We start from the raw sequence: 16,190 nt of genomic DNA, 5'->3' as shown, positions 1-16,190 counted from the left end.
GGAAGCTCCCGCCCCGGTCGGAGCCGCCATGTAACCGGCGCCGCCCGGAGCCGAGCCGCGGGCCCCAGCGACCCACCCGCCATGGGGGACGAGGACGAGGACGAGGGCTGTGCTGTGGAGCTGAGGATCACGGAAGGTAGGGCAGGGACTGCCAGGGGCTGCGGGGTGGGGTGATGGCTGCGTGGGCCACAGGGAGCGGTCATGCACAGCTGGGCTCATTCGCCCCCTGTGCCCACAGCCAACCTGACGGGGCATGAGGAGAAGGTGAGCGTGGAGAACTTCGAGCTGCTCAAGGTGCTGGGCACGGGAGGTGAGGACCCCCCACCCGCCGGGCAGATGTCCCGGGCACAGTGCCCTGGGCCTCCTGCTGGCACACCCGCCTGGGCCTGGGCCAGGCCACCGGCAATGCCCCCCACCCTTTCCTGGCACAGCCTGCCTTGCCCGCTCCGCCCTGCCCTGCCAGGGTTGCATGCCCATTCCCAGGGCCGATCCTCCCTGCGAGGGCCTCCGCGTTTACACCCTTGGGGGCTTGCAGCCTTCCCAAGCGATTTACCACAGCTCCTCTTTTCTGAGCACCCTCTCCCCCGCTCTGCAAACTCCCCAGCTCGGGTTCGCACGTCCCTCCCATGTCAGCCCTCCCAAGTCCGCACACACCTCTGCCTCCCTTCCTTGGATGTGCAGCTCCTCCAATCTGTCTAATCTTCCACAGGTTTGCACACGCCCCGCCCCCACCTCGCCCTGCAGGCCTAGAGTTGCATGCCCCTCAGCCCGGTTTGCACATCCCCTCCCCTGTTTTGCTGAGCAAACCTCCCCCTGGTGCCGTGCACACCTTTCTCTCAGAAGGCTCTGCCAAGCTTTATGCCCACCCGCCTCTCGCCCCAGCTCCTTCTCCCAATCTGCACAGCCCCCTGGGGTGGCGTCACCTCCTGCCCCAGTGCCCTGCGCCGCTCTCTTGCTCAGGGGCCTCCCCTCTCCCCACGTGCTGCTCCCACAGCCTACGGGAAGGTGTTCCTCGTGCGGAAGGCCGGCGGGCACGACTCGGGGAAGCTGTATGCCATGAAGGTGCTGCGCAAGGCGGCGCTGGTCCAGCGCGCCAAGACCCAGGAGCACACGCGCACGGAGCGCTCGGTGCTGGAGCTGGTGCGCCAGGCGCCCTTCCTGGTCACGCTGCACTACGCCTTCCAGACCGACGCCAAGCTGCACCTCATCCTGGGTAAGGGCTGGGCGGGGGGCGGGGGGGCTGCCGTCCCCAGGGGCCCATGGAGGGAGGTGTGTGTGTGTGTGGGTGCTGCCCCCCGGGGGGCACTGCTCCCCAACCTCCACTCCGTTGCCCCAGACTATGTGAACGGCGGCGAGATGTTCACCCACCTCTACCAGCGCCAGCACTTCAAGGAGGCCGAGGTGCGCGTGTACGCGGGCGAGGTCGTGCTGGCTCTCGAACACCTGCACAAGGTGGGTGAGAACCTGGCCACGTGCCTGTTGCCATGGGCCTGAGGTCTGGGCCTTAGGAGGGGGCTGCAAACATGGTAGCCTCAGAACTCTCTCGGGGATTCTGGGGGGTGCTGGAGACTGGGGCCGCTTCCCCAGGCCTCCTGGAAGGAAGGGCTCAGTGTTGCCTCACGTGGCCGCCTCCCCTTGTGTCCCCTCAAAGGGGCTTTTTTCTCACAGGGAACTTGGGGCTGCCTCCTGGCGCCGCGTTCATGGAACTTCCTCAAACGGAGACCTCATGTGTTGGCTCTCAAAGCCTTGTGGAAATGGGGCTCTTCGCACAGGCTTTTCTCTCCCAGGGACCTTGAGGCCTGCTCCCCTGCCCCTGCCCCCCCATGGGGTCCTCCTTCCTTGCTTTTGCATCTTAAATGGCCTTTCCTATCCAATGGCTCAGTCTCGCCCCAAGCCCACTCCTGCACAGTAGATGCACAGGGGGTCCCCTTCTGAGCTGTGACCTGGTGCAGGGACACAGGCTGCAGGAACTGGGGATGCGGGGGGAGGAGTCCTCAGTACCCCTCTTGCTCCTCCTGCCAGCTGGGCATCATCTACCGAGACCTGAAGCTGGAGAACGTGCTGCTCGACTCCGAGGGCCACATCGTCCTCACGGACTTCGGGCTTAGCAAGGAGTTCCTGACGGAGGAAGTGAGTGAAGGCCATCTCTCTGCCTGCGCCCACCCCTGTCCAAGCCATCTCCTTCCCCTCCCCTCCTTTCTCAGGGGTGTCGAGGTCAACAGCCCCAGGCCCTGCCTTCAGGAAGCTCCCACTGCTTTAACCCTCGCAAAGTCCAATGAGCCCTGCTCTGAGCTTTGGGGGCTGCTAGGTGTCCAAAATGGGTCCTCTCGCCCTCCCAGAAAGAGCGAACCTTCTCCTTCTGTGGCACTATCGAGTACATGGCCCCCGAAATCATCCGCAGCAAGTCAGGGCATGGCAAGGTGGGTCTACAGGGGAGTGGGGGTGCGGGTGGGGTGAGGCCGGGGTGTCCGCAGGCCCTCACCTTGGCTCGGCCCGGCAGGCTGTGGACTGGTGGAGCCTGGGCATCCTGCTCTTCGAGCTGCTGACGGGGGCCTCGCCCTTCACGTTGGAGGGTGAGCGGAACACGCAAGCAGAGGTCTCCCGGTGAGTAGGGCTGGATGCGGAGGGCAGCCGAGGGGCCTGGGCAGGGCTGGGGGGGGGCTCGCTGCCCCTGACGCCCCGCCAATCCTCCCAGACGGATCCTGAAGTGCTCCCCTCCCTTCCCCTCTCGGATTGGGCCTGTGGCGCAGGACCTGCTGCAGCGGCTGCTTTGCAAGGACCCCAAGAAGCGGCTGGGTGCAGGGCCCCAGGGGGCACAGGAAGTCAAGAACCACCCGTTTTTCCAGGTGAGGCTCCTGAGTCACCCCCACACCTCTCTGCACATACCCAAGCCAGGCTGCTGCTCTGGGTTGGGGGACACGGAAGGGATGGTCTGAGACTGGCCAGTTTCACTCGATTTAGGAAAATCCCCAGATAAAGAATGCAGGCTCATCTTCTTGTTCATCTCTATTGAAACTTGGAAGATGTGTTCCCCGGGGAAAAGAATTCTAGGTTCATCGATCGTCAGGGCTGGCAGGGACTCGAGGCTGGATTTATCAGTTCCTTCATTGGACAGGTTTGGAGAAAAGAAGTGACTTGCCCAAGATCATACAGACCTGGCGTCTGTTCCCAGTAAATGTATAGAGCTGGGAACAGATGCCAGGTCTCCCGTGAGCCCAAAGCAGTACTAAAAGCCACACTCATGGCTCTTAGCGTCCACCCAAGTGTTTCGTTCTTTGTCCCTGTACAGTCCTGTAGCTCACGTGTATGGTCAAGGAGCCACGTGGGTTTTGCTTCCTTGCTAAGGGCACACACAGGTTAGAGAGCAGTGCAGAGTGAATTCCGTCTCCTTGTGAGACCTACTGGCTTGCGTGCTGTGCGCAGCCAGCGTCATTGCCTGGCATGACCCTGTAACAGTGAACACTCACCATGTGTCACCCCTGTGCTTTCATTATTTCACGTAGCCCTCAGAACCATTCTGATTATCTCTATCATTGCAGGTGAGGAAACTGAGACTCAGAGAGGTTAAGTAATTTGTCCAAGGTCACCCAGCCCAGACGTAGTGGAGCTCCCATTCAAACCTGGGTCTGGGTGACTTGTAGGCCCATGCTCTTCAATGCTGTGTTCTGTTTACATGTGGGCATCACATTTGCCACTTGTCTGACATTGTAACAAAAGCACCCATTAATGGGCATGTATTGTGGGCCGGCACTCCGTTACCTTGTTACGAATGCCATCTCCTTGAATCTCCCTGTACATGCCTGGAAGGGCCCTCAGAGCTGCTTTCTGAGACAAGAATCTAAGTCTCTGTGGCGAAGATGTCCCTTCGTGGGGGAAGTGGCTGAGTCAGTTTCCTTAACTGAATTCCTCAAGCTCACCCCGAGTTCATGCTGGGTCCTGGGTGCGGGGAGTGGGGTGAACAGTAGTCTTACCAGAGAGGCCCTAAGGTCTTCAAGGCCTGACACTTGGAAGGGGTATTCCCCTCATTTCCCCTTTTCTTGAGACAGCCTCTTTGGTGATAGCAATGCTGATGTCCCCGATGGCAGAACTGAGGACTTTAAGTCTAGTCAACCTTCTTAGCTGCAAGTGAAAAAAGTCCAACTCAAAATGGTGATATCCGTGTAATAGTGTTTGGCTGTTAACAGAGATCGGAGTGAACAGTAGTGTAAAGAAGGTAGAAGATTATTTGTTTATTTTCCTACATAAAAGAAGTCCAGCGGTTGACAGGCTGGGGCTGCTGTGGTGTCTTCATGAATCCAAGGAACTTAAAAAAAACCAAAACGCTCCTCTAACTCTTAGCATGTAGCCTGCATCCTCAGGGTTACCTCATGGTCCAAGATGACTGCTGGAGCACTTGCCATCTAGGCTGATGTCCAGGCAGGAAGCAGGAGGAAGAAGGAGGGGTAGGGGAAAAGGGCACTTGCCAACTGTTCACCCTCCCTTTGAGGACCTTTTCCTAGATTCCTACCTCACAATATTTGCTTGCTTGCAAGTTATTGGTCACCTCAAACTACAAGGAAGTTGTAAAATATTGTCTTAGTTGCGCCCATCATTTCCCAGAATAAAACTGGGGCTATGGAACTAAGGGAGACAGAGAAAATGGATGTTGGGCGGGCACTGAATGGGATTTGCCACATGAGCTTAAATACAAAAGGCATGTTTTAGCTCCCATCAGTGAAAAATCCAAGGAAAAGTGGGCTGACTTCAGGCAAGGCTGCATCCAGGTACTGAATCCGTGTCATCAGGAATCTCTTTCTTTGTCTCTTGGTTCTGCTTTTCCGCATAGGGACTTCATCATTAGACTCTGAGGGAGCATCTCCAGCACTTCTAGGCCCACATCCTCCAAGGCTTGAATGTAGCAGGAGGGAGGGTATTTGTTTTGCAATCCAGTTCTATTAAAAGTCCCAGAATTGACTGCATGTGGTGGAAGGTGATTCTCCAAGGGATCCAGGGATTGTGTTAGCAGAGGGAGGGAAATAGAAGCTGGGGAGGCAAGAAGAACAACTTTCTCCCAAATGCAAGGTAGACCCTTGCTACACTGAGGAGCCGCCCGGTGAGAGTGGCCTGAACGCAGACGGGTTTCCACTTCCTGCCCTTTTACCCCTAACCTCTCATTTCTATTTTCCAGGGCCTGGATTGGGCTGCTCTGGCTGCCAGGAAGATCCCAGCTCCATTCCGACCCCAGATCCGCTCAGAGCTGGATGTGGGCAACTTTGCCGAGGAGTTTACTCGGCTGGAGCCTGTCTACTCACCCCCTGGCAGCCCCCCCTCTGGGGACCCTCGCATCTTCCAGGTGAGTGAGGGCTCAGGGAACCTCAGATGTGGGGGAGGCAGGATGCTGCTGGCCACCTCAGCCCTGGCCGACCCATGGGTACTGCATAGATCTCGTGTTCTGATCAGGACTCAGTATCTCCCCCTAGACCTCTCCACTCATGAGGTACCTGGAGGTTGTCGGTCATAGAGACCACCATGGCAGGACATATCTTTGAACTTCATGGTTTATCTATAAATTTCATGTTAATTTCTATTCTACTCCGTCATATCTCCTTATTGTTATATAAAAATGGTTTTAAATTATTCACTTACTTAAGTAGACCTTTAGGAAGAGATGCCATGTTTATATTGTGGCTTTGCATGCCCCTTGGCACACCGTATCACATTCTTGGGGGCGCAGACCCCCTCCACCCCAGTTTTAGAAGCTTAGGGCTGTTGGACAAGTCCAAATGCCTTTGCTCAGCATTCGAGTCCCTGCAAGGCGTGGTCCCTGCTCTGCGCCTTAGACTCGGCTCTCGCTCCTGTCACAGGTGGTGCTTCAGCAGCAATGAACTGCTCAGAGGTTCTGGAACACACCACTGTACCTTTGTACATGTAGTTGCCTCCACTTGGAGGGCCTTCCCCACAGTTGCCCGCCTGGCGAGCTCTCACTCATTTTCAAGCCTCGTTGTCCAGGGCTGCCCTGTGTGGAGTCCTCCTTGCTCCCATGGCCCGGGGCTGCCCTCTCCTTTGTGCGCTAGCCCTCAGCAGACAGCTCCTCCTTCTGACCATTTGTCAGTTTGCCTCCCCTGATCTGAAGCTCCCAGAGGGCAGGGACTGTGTGTTTAATTTCTGTGTCCCTATGCCCAGTGTGGGGCCTGGCCTGTAGGATATGGTCCATTAGTATACTATAAGAGTAGACCAGTACCAAGGATGGATGGATCAGTCCCCGCTGCGAAGCTTTTACAAGTGACAGCTCAGTGCTTGAACGTTTCCTGATCCGTTGTTTCATAGTCCTGAGAAAGTTCTTTCTTGTGAATTGATGATTACTCTTATTTATTCATTTCATGATTCAAAAATATGTATTGCGTGCCCACAATGCACCAGGCACCGATCTGGGCAGTGGGGACATATGAACGAACCTAAGAGACAAAAATCCCACCCAGTGGAGCTTGCATGCTAGCACACAGTGGGGCCGCATTTTTAGGAGAAAATAACACCTTGTTAAAATTACCCTCGAGAAACTCTTGACCTGAAATGACAGGACATGGGTCCTTTGGAAAGGCAAAGAATCAACTTTGGTTTCTCTTTACATTTCCTCAGTAGCCCCCTTGCAGAGGAGGTCAAAGTTCGATGTGAAAGGAAGAAATAAAGATTTTTTTGTCCTCAGTGGGAATAGCTGAATTCTCATAAGCTAAGCAGCTTATGATGACGCTGGGGCACAGTCCTTTCATGCATTTGCTCGTCACTTTCCGGGCAATTAATACATTGTGTCAGGTGATGCCCTTGGCACTTGAGGGGCATGTCACTGTGATAAGACTGGTGGGGTCACAGACTGGTAGGGAATAGACATGGCCCCAAGTGACCACAGAACAAGATGGAATAAAATGTCCACACATCCTGTGTGCACCAGGATGCACAGGAAACACCCCCCACCCTGGGCCCTGGGCCTTCTAGGGACTTCGCTTGCACCCCCAGCTCCCAGATGCATGTCCGCCCCTGACCCGCCTCCCCCTGCCCTCCGCAGGGGTATTCCTTCGTGGCACCCTCCATCCTGTTTGACCACAACAATGCGGTGATGACTGACGTGCTGGAAGTGTCTGGCGCTGGAGACCGACCCGGCAGGGCAGCGGTGGCCAGGAGCGCCATGATGCAGGTTGGGAGAAGTTGACTCGGGAGGGGGGTTCTGGGCCCAGGGAATCTGGACCTGGCTCGGTGAAGTCTGGAGACTCTCCGAGGTGGGGCGTGGCGGGGCGTGGCCGCAAGGCTCCTAGGTAGGACATCTGACGCGCCCCCTACGCCCCCAGGACTCGCCTTTCTTCCAGCAGTACGAGCTGGACCTGCGGGAACCCGCATTGGGCCAGGGCAGCTTCTCCGTGTGTCGCCGTTGCCGCCAGCGCCAGAGCGGCCTGGAGTTTGCGGTCAAGATCCTCAGCCGCAGGTGGGCGGGGCCGGGCAGACAGCGGGGAAGGTCTGGGAGGGCGGGGCCGGACGTGGCCATCCTGACCCCTCCTGCCCCACCCCTAGGCTGGAGGCGAACACGCAGCGGGAAGTGGCCGCTCTGCGGCTGTGTCAGTCACACCCCAACGTGGTGAAGCTGCATGAAGTGCATCACGACCAGGTGACGCCTTTTTGGGCTGGGGTGGAACGCAGGGCCGCAAAGGCTGCTGGCAGAGGGAGGGGAGGCCGACAGATGGGGGAGTCCGAAGGCGCCATGGGAGGTGTCTGAGTGGCCCTGTGAGGCCAGGGAAGTGGTAGGGACGGAGGACCAGAAGGAAAGAACAAGGGAACGGAATTTAAGGAGGGCATGGAGAGGGTTAGGATTTAAGGTGGACAAAGGGGCGGGGGCCTGTAAGGCAGTGTGAGCCCAAGTGTGCTTCTTGGGGTGGTCTTGAGGTCAGGGATAGAACATGGGCGGGGCCTGAGGCTGGGGCGGGACCTGGGTGGTGGGCGGAGCCCGGCCGGGCCCAGTCACGTGGGTGACGGTGGTCCGCTGACCTGCCCGCAGTTGCACACGTACCTAGTCCTAGAGCTGCTGCGGGGCGGGGAGCTGCTGGAGCACATCCGCAAGAAGCGGCACTTCAGTGAGTCCGAGGCGAGCCAGATCCTGCGCAGCCTCGTGTCCGCTGTGAGCTTCATGCACGAGGAGGCGGGCGTGGTGCACCGCGACCTCAAGCCCGAGGTGGGAGCCCGGCCTTGGCGGCGGGGGAGGGCTGTGGCGCGGAGGGCCGGTCCGTCACGGCCGCCTGCCCCCCTCACAGAACATCCTGTATGCCGACGACACGCCTGGAGCCCCGGTGAAGATCATCGACTTCGGGTTCGCACGGCTGCGCCCACAGAGCCCCGCAGAGCCCATGCAGACGCCCTGCTTCACCCTGCAGTACGCGGCCCCTGAGCTGCTGGCGCAGCAGGGCTACGACGAGTCCTGCGACCTCTGGAGTCTCGGCGTCATTCTGGTATGAGACGGAGTCCCCTTGGAGGATTCAGGGTCGCCTGAGTCTGGGGTCAGAGTTTTTCCCGGTGAGGGGCAACAGGGGCTCCAGAGAGGGCACAGGGGTCATCTCGGTGGGGTGGCAGGGTTTGGTCTGAGGTTTGGTCGCGGTATCCAGGTATTCTGGGTTGGAGGTCAGGGTCATCGCTCGTGGGCCTCAGGAGTTGCCCTCACGGAGAGGTTGAATCTAGGGGTGGGCCGAGATGGGGTGGGCCTCCCTTGGCCTCCAGGCTGGGCCTGTCTCACTTTCCCCCCCATCCCCTCCCCCTCCCCACCCACCAGTACATGATGCTGTCGGGGCAGGTCCCCTTCCAGGGGGCCTCTGGCCAAGGCGGGCAGAGCCAGGCGGCCGAGATCATGTGCAAGATCCGCGAGGGGCGCTTCTCCCTTGACGGGGAGGCCTGGCAGGGCGTCTCCGAGGAAGCCAAGGAGCTGGTCCGAGGTGCGGAGCCAGAGTCACAGGTCCTGGTTTGGGAAGAGGAGGCACTGGGGTCATGATGGAGCAGGGATCATCACTGGGTCAGATGTCCTGGTGAGGGGACCAGTCCCAAGGCGAGTGGGCCGGCAGCTTCCACACACAAACCCACCCCAACATTTTCCCGTCCCGCCTCCAGGGCTCCTGACGGTGGACCCCGCCAAGCGGCTGAAGCTTGAGGGGCTGCGGGGCAGCTCGTGGCTGCAAGATGGCAGCGCACGCTCCTCGCCCCCGCTCAGGACGCCGGACGTGCTGGAGTCCTCGGGGCCAGCTGTGCGCTCGGGGCTCAACGCCACCTTCATGGTGAGAGGCGGGGCATGTAAGGGGGGCGTGGACAGAGCTGGGAGAGGCGACGTCCTCAGAGCACAGAAAGGAGAGGTGAACTGAGTCCTGGCCTCTGGCGGGTCAGGGCCCTGACTTTTCAGGACGCTGGAGGCCAGAGGCCGAGGATCTGTTGGCCTTGAGCTAGGGAGGGTCCGGGATGGGAGCCAAAGCTGGGATCTGGAAGTCGAGGCCCGGCTGGTGGTGGTGGTGGGGACTCACCCCCTTTTTTCTGCCAGGCATTCAACAGGGGCAAGCGTGAGGGTTTTTTCCTGAAGAGCGTGGAGAACGCGCCACTGGCCAAGCGGCGGAAACAGAAACTGCGGAGCGCAGCCACTTCTCGTCGTGTCTCTCCTGCGCCTGCTGCCAAGGGAGCCCCGCGCCGAGCCAATGGCCCGCTGCCCCCCTCCTAGCCCCTGCCACTGTGACCCCCCCTCCCCCCATAGGGGCTGTGACCTGGCCTCCAGCATCATCGCCTCTCCCCATCCCCGGGGATTGCCCTTCCCCCCCACCCCAGACAGAGCAGAAGTATTTTTATAAGCAGAGAATTTTTTATGTCTTACCAGATAGAGTTAGAGATGCAGGGAGGGAGGGGGCCTGCTGGGGAGTGGGGTGTGGGGGCCCCTCTGCCAAGACTACCTTGTCTGGCGAAGGCGCTTCTCCCCAAGGAGCTGCTGCAGTGGGAGAGGGCTCCTCCCCGCCTTCTCTGCACTGAGTTGCCACAGGGGGAAACTGGGACCTCTCCCCTGCCCTCCTCCGACCCCTGCTCTTGGGAGGGGGCACCCCTCAAGCTGTCACTTTATGGACTGTCTGTGCAATCGCATCCACCAAAGACCTGTGTTTGGGGGTTCAGGGAGAGGTCCTGGGGGCCCCCCTGAAGCATTTCTGCCTCACTTTATGTCACCTGCTTCTCCCCTACTGGGGCTAAAGAAGGAGGTAGGCGACCCCCTAAAAAAGGAGGTCCCCTTCTCACCCACCCTTCCCCTTTGGCATAGCTGCCCCTGGCTGGGGGTGGGGCCTTGGGGGTCTGGGCTGGGCATCCCATCACCGCCTCAGCCCATCCGGGCTGACATTAAAATAAAAATCCACCCAGTGCTGTCTGTGGCATCTGTGTGTGTGTGTGTCGGGGGGTGGGGGCCTGGGGCCTCTGATAGGAGGAACACGGCAAACCCTTCTGGGTAAGATGCTACCCTTCATCCTTGGCTTTCGACATGAGCAGCAGGAGGGCCAAACAACCATCTTGGGTTTGTATCTGGACAGCTCTGCTATGTGTCATGTACAGTTCTCTTGGTTGTAAGTAACAGAAAACCTAACCTACACTTGCCTCAGCAGAACAGGAATTTTAAGCTCCTGTAACTACACAGTCCAGGGGTAGCTTCCGGCAAGGCCTGATCCAGGCGCAAACATGCGGTCAGGACCCAGCTTCCCAGTCAGATTTTTACTGTTTTCTTGGCGTTGCTGCGCTATGGAGGACTCCCAAGTTGGGTGCCAGGTGCTCCAGGGGCTAGTGGGATGGACTGTTTAAAACTTTGTTTTTACCATAGATGATGCTGAGACCAGCACGTTCGTACATAAATCTGTGCATTTAAAAAATAGCTTTACTGAGCTATAATTCATATACAATATTATTCCTCCACTTAAGAGTGCAGTTCACTGATTTTTAGTATATTCAGACTTGTGCAGCCATCACTGCAATCTGGTTTTTTTTCACCCCCAAAAGAAACTACCTTTGTCAGTCACTCCCCATTTCCCCTTAGCTCTCCAGCCCTGGGCAATCGCTCCTCTAAGTCCTGTCACTATAGATTTGCCTACAGACTTTGATGTACACTTTGAAATATACTTTCAAATAACCTTCATAAATATATCGCACTGACCACGCAGTCTCAGAAGCAGGATATGAAAATGTCCCATTTCTTCATATACTCACAAGCACTGCGTCTTATCATTTTAAAACCTTTGCTGATTTGGTGGCTAAAAAGTGGTCTCTCTTCTTCAATTTCCTCAGGCTGCATCCCACCTAAGTCACAGCCGCCCTAAGAAAGAGGTGTTCTTGGCTTTCATTTCATGGATAAAGGAACTAGAGCTCAAAGGATGGCGAGATGGGAAGGGCCTGGACTCGGAAGGAATGAGCCAACTCTGGGTCGAATCCCACCTCTGCCCCGTGTGGTCAGAGAGCCCGAAGGGAGACAGATGTGGCTTGGGCTGAAGGCTGGGCAGGCTGTGAATCAGCAGAGAGGCAGGGAGAGGGCCTCAAGCAGCCAGTTGGGGAGGAAGTGATGGGAAGTGATGGGAATCTGTCCCAGCTGCTTCTCCACCTTGGGTTTGGCCTCTGACCCACCCGGCTTTATATGGGGCTGTCTCTTTCACGGGAGCAGGGAGGGCTCACCCTTCTGCCTCTAATTCTACTCCTAAAACGGCCTTAGGGAGCAGGCTCAGACTTCCGGCTCTGTTAAAATACCAAAGCCCCCGAAATGGCCCAATAGCCCTGTAAATGTTCACCTCCCTCCAAGTCCCTGTTAACAAACTTCTGTTAGAACTGAAATGGGGGCGTTGGCTTTTAGCCTTAGCCTTGTGCAACACCCACTTGACTCTGGACAAGTTGCACCTCCCTAATGCTTCCTGGGATTCTCAATGAGACTATTCCACAGAAATGTAGTATGGATTACAGACTAGCTGCTTGTGACTCGCTGACGGAGACTCATTTTTTTTTGGTGGGTGGGGGGCAGCACATGTTTTAAAATGAGAAAATGTGTCTGAAATTCTGGATGTTTGACTTACTGAGAAATCGAAAGGGCTGGCAGCCCTGGGAGTCTTCCTGCATGGCCGAATCGGCTGGAGCAGAATCATGGGCCTCTGCTTTCCGGTTTGCCACAGTCCCTACCACTCCCTATCGCTCACTCCAGCTCTGTTCCTCATTGATCTCCCTCTAGGTATTTGAGTTTGCGACTCTGATGTAAACAGTTTCCTTCCACATTTCCGCCTGCACGAAAACGGAGTTCATGAAATGTCAAAGATGCTTCTTAAATTTTTTTGTTTCAAAATTTAAATTTAGTTTATATTTGTGAAAAGATATAAACTCACGTGATTCAAAATTCAAAAGAGTCTACAGCCATGCCACCCTGAACAAACCCGATCTCGTCTGATCTCAGAAGCTAAGCAGGGTCGGGCCTGGTTAGTACTTGGGTGGGAGACCACCCAGGAAGACCAGGTGTTATAGGCGTGAAAAAAAAAATTAAAAAATAAGAGATTGTAAGCCGACAAGGTCCTTGCAATCTGTGAGGTCAACCAAGGGTTGCCTCCCCTAAACAAAACAAAATTCAAAAGATACAAAAGAGTATATAGTGAAAAAATTTCTTCCATGTCTCTTGACCCTTAGCTACCCACTTTCTGTCACCAGAGATGTCAATGTCACCAGTTCCTGTGTAGTCTTTCAGGCATATGTTATGTGCAGTCAAACCAATCTAATGAAATGTGTATACAACTGAGAAAATTCACATTCATTGAATGTTAATTTTAGGAAAAATAAAAAAAAAAACTGATAATCATCTGTGGCATTACTCTATAGATAATCTGTTAACATTTTGATGCATTTAAGTCCAGATTTTTCTTTATCGACAGAGATTTTTAATTGAAATGACATCAAAATGTAAATAGCTTATTATAGCCTATCTTAACCTCAGAAATGGATTGTGAATATGTACGTCAATGATGATATGAAACAGTTGCATAATATTTCATTGTATGGGTATATTGGGGTTTGTTTAGACTGCTGTCTTATTTTTGGCTACTTGGGCTATTTTCGATTCCTCATTAGTTTAAACAGCACTGTAATGAACATCCTTGTGCCTCCGGCTTTGCTCATCTGTCCAAATATTTCCTTAGGATATGTTTCCTAGAAGTAGAATTAATGGGCTACAGGATATGCCCATGCATGTGCATTTTAAAGGCTTCGATAGATATGATCAAATTGCCCTTCAAAACGATCCTGTCATTTTATACGACTTGCAGCAGCATGGGCCAGATCCAAGATGTGCTGTCTCCTTGAAAATGAAATGACGTGTCTCGCCAGCCAAGTGTGTCCTTGTTCACCCCCTCGCCTGCGTTTTTCTTGGCAGAACTCCTGGAGGTCACCAGCAGACCTTCTTCCTCCCGCCCGGAGTCTGGCTGGGTTGTGATGGTGGGGGTGTCTGTGGCCCATGAGCAGGGTGATGGGAAGGAAGCCTCCCTCTCTCTTCCTTCCATGCTGGGAGAGGCTGGGTGTTTGTGTGAAGAAGGTGGAGGGGAATCCATGGACTTCCTAGGGAGTGGGGCGCGGTGAGGGCAGGCAGAGCAGGTGGTGGTGGGAACACAACCTTGTGTGTGTGAGCACGCGAATGTGTGTGCGTATGAGTAAATGTGTGAGCCTGAGGATGTGAGTGTGAGAATGCGTGTGAGTGTGAGGATGTGTGTGCACTGTGAGCACATGCATGTGTGCAAGTGTGTCGGCATAGATGTGAGTGTGTATGTGAGTGTGTTTTGTGAGAATATTTGTGTGAGGATGTGTGTGAGACTGAACGCATATGAGTGCATGAGCAAGGCATGTGTATTGCGTGAGTGTGTTTGAGCACATGTGAGTGAGCGCGCATGTATGAGTGTGCGTGTGCACGAATGTGTGAGCATTTTCTCCCCAGCACTCTAAGGGGTCCCAGAGCGCAGGGTAGAAGCTTTGCGGCCAAAACTTCGTTTTTTCAGTTTATCCGCTCTCCCAGCCAGGACTGGGGTCCAGCTGCGCCTTATTGACCGCAGGGACTTGTGGGACTCAGCCCCAGAGCGGGATGGATGCGCCTGCCCGAGGCCGCACGGTGAGCGGGAAGACAGGTGGTCAGAACTCAGCCTCTGGGAGCCTCTCCACCCCAGTGCCAAGCCCGGTTCGCCCAGTTCTCAGCTGCAACAGAGGAAAACTTCGAGGTAGGGCCAAGGAGGCCAAGGTAAGAGCAAGGAGACGCGTTTCCACAAGGCGCATCTCCCAGTAATTCCGTGCATTCATTCAGCAGCTGCCCTGCTGGGCCGGGGAAAGTGAGTGGGCGGCACCCAGCTGGGCGGAGCAGGTTTGCCTGGGTGGCGTGCACACAGCAGCCACCAGGCCAGTGCCCTGCCCATTCCCCTCTTGGACCCCATACTCCCTGTGATGCCCCCTGGGCCTGGGAGACAGTCATGTTCAGATGAGACTCTGGGAGGCCTGAAACCACTGGTCGAGTGGCAGTCAGGGGTGCAGGTCACCTGGGAAGGGGCTCGGTGGGGGCCTGGGCCCTCTGTGTCCAGCTGAATCTGAATCTCTGGGGTTTGCGCCTGGAAATTTGCCTTTGTAACAAGCTTCCCTGATGTACAGTTTAGAGCCAATATTTCACTAGCATCCTGAACTTTCCTGCCGGGAAGACCGAGGCCCACGGAGGAGAGGGGACTTACCTACAGTCCCAGGGCTGCAGAATGGCAAAGCCAGGTGTCCTGACGCCTTGGCCGGTGCTTTCCTGCTCCCCGGGCCATGCTTTCTGCAAGGTGGAATTTTCCACAGGGGCACATCCAGCTTCATGGCATGAGTGCTCAGAAACCAGTTTCTGCCGGAAATGCAGGCCACAGCCACTTTACTGGAAGGGGGGTATTCTGTGGGGTGAGGAGTGTCTGCCACGCCCCTCCCCCACACCCAGATCCTCTGTCAGTTATTTACCTGTCCACGGAGAGCCAACGGATGCCTGGCAGGGCCAACTAACTGACAGATGTCCCCACAAACCCGTCACAAGGCAGGCAGTTGGGAGGACACCAGACACAGAGGAAGTAAGGAGATGTGGCCTCTGAACCCCTGAACCCAGACGGGCACTGATGGGTCGGCGGGGCAGGCGTTTCTCTCCGGAAGAAGTCACAGATGCGTACTGATTCTGCAGCTTGTCAGGGTTCCTCTCAGTGGCTTCCACATCTTGCTTCTCCTCTGCTCGAGGCTTGGTAGGGAGCCTGCCCCAGAGGAAGTGTCTTCAGTTGCCTGTGGAAAGAGGAAACACTTTTTGGATATTTCCTTCACCAACAACAAGGATAATAATGATGTCGAACCCGTTTACGAGTCCTATTAGATGCCAGGTCCTGTGCTAAACCCCTTCTGGACCATCCAGATACAAATCAATATCATTATGATCACTATTGTTGTTAGACAAATAATAGTAATTGCTAATTATATTGGGCACTTGCCCTGTGGCAGAGGCCAGCCAGGCACAGGGCCAAGTGCTGTCCACAGATGGTTTCATGAATAGTTTCTGCGTTCTTATTATCTGTTGTTGCTCCATTTTATGCATGGGGAAAACGAGCTCAGAGAGGTAAATTGTCCAAGGCGACATGATGGTATCGAGAGATGTTGGCCCTGGAACCTGGGTCTCTCTACTCCAGACCCTAAGCGCTGCATCACAAAGTTATTCCGTCGCTCCGAGTTCTCTCTCACCTTTAAGACTCTTCCCCCCACCAGCTGTGTGGTTATTTGCGTTCCTCTGCTGTCGGTTTCGGCTTTCTTTGCACCTAAGGTCTGGTTCTTGCCTCAACTTGTAGAGCCCGAAGCGCCATAATGCCAGCTCTGGGCTTTCTTTATTGGAGGTAGACGTGTCAGCTCGAAAAGGCACGCATGTCATCGGTCTTTGTGGAAATAAAGCGTGCCAGACATCACATGACATTGCGGTGTCCCTCATCAGAGCTCAGCTTTCCATTGTGATCGACAGCTTGGTACCGAAATGCGAAGACTGTGGTCCGGAAACACTAGGAACAGGGTTTTAGAGTAAATCGTCTCAAGGAGAAAAGCAGACAACACGAACAAAAGATGGATGAGGACGAACAGCTCTGAACACTCAGGAGTCGAAGACCCTGAGGTTCTAGTAG

At 55.5% G+C, this 16,190-nt stretch overlaps 1 protein-coding gene and 1 pseudogene across 3 annotated transcripts; both read left to right on the top strand.

The window, feature by feature from the left end:
* Position 1: 1 nt before the first annotated feature.
* On the top strand, positions 2–10,406 carry RPS6KA4 (ribosomal protein S6 kinase A4). Of its 3 annotated transcripts, none has more exons than XM_015588916.1 (17): positions 2–136; positions 239–264; positions 995–1,213; positions 1,337–1,452; positions 2,023–2,130; positions 2,340–2,420; positions 2,501–2,604; positions 2,696–2,846; positions 5,168–5,332; positions 7,040–7,168; positions 7,320–7,453; positions 7,540–7,633; positions 8,021–8,194; positions 8,274–8,468; positions 8,786–8,945; positions 9,118–9,281; positions 9,539–10,406. In XM_015588916.1, exons 3-17 carry the CDS (start codon positions 1,057–1,059, stop codon positions 9,710–9,712), a joined length of 2,106 nt encoding a protein of 701 aa, XP_015444402.1. In that variant the 5' UTR covers positions 2–136; positions 239–264; positions 995–1,056; the 3' UTR covers positions 9,713–10,406. The 3 variants fall into 3 exon arrangements, with proteins under 3 accessions (XP_015444402.1, XP_024902116.1, XP_006911205.1); XM_025046348.1 differs by having other exon boundaries at positions 7–136; positions 239–310; positions 7,341–7,453; XM_006911143.2 differs by having other exon boundaries at positions 7–136; positions 239–310.
* Positions 10,407–12,400: 1,994 nt separating this feature from the next.
* Positions 12,401–12,519, top strand: LOC112479298 (annotated as a pseudogene).
* The last annotated feature ends 3,671 nt before the right edge of the window (positions 12,520–16,190 follow it).

Source organism: Pteropus alecto, unplaced genomic scaffold (assembly GCF_000325575.1).
Source record: "Pteropus alecto unplaced genomic scaffold, ASM32557v1 scaffold43, whole genome shotgun sequence".
NCBI lineage: Eukaryota > Metazoa > Chordata > Mammalia > Chiroptera > Pteropodidae > Pteropus > Pteropus alecto.
This window is presented reverse-complemented; position numbering and strand designations above follow the sequence as displayed.

Excerpts from the sequence above, each read along its gene's own strand:
- RPS6KA4 (XM_006911143.2), top strand. The coding sequence starts at position 82 with ATGGGGGACGAGGACGAGGACGAGGGCTGTGCTGTGGAGCTGAGGATC. Across the intron at positions 2,131-2,339 it reads AGGAGTTCCTGACGGAGGAA|AAAGAGCGAACCTTCTCCTT; the intron begins GTGAGTGAAGGC and ends TCGCCCTCCCAG. Across the intron at positions 9,282-9,538 it reads GGCTCAACGCCACCTTCATG|GCATTCAACAGGGGCAAGCG; the intron begins GTGAGAGGCGGG and ends TTTTTCTGCCAG.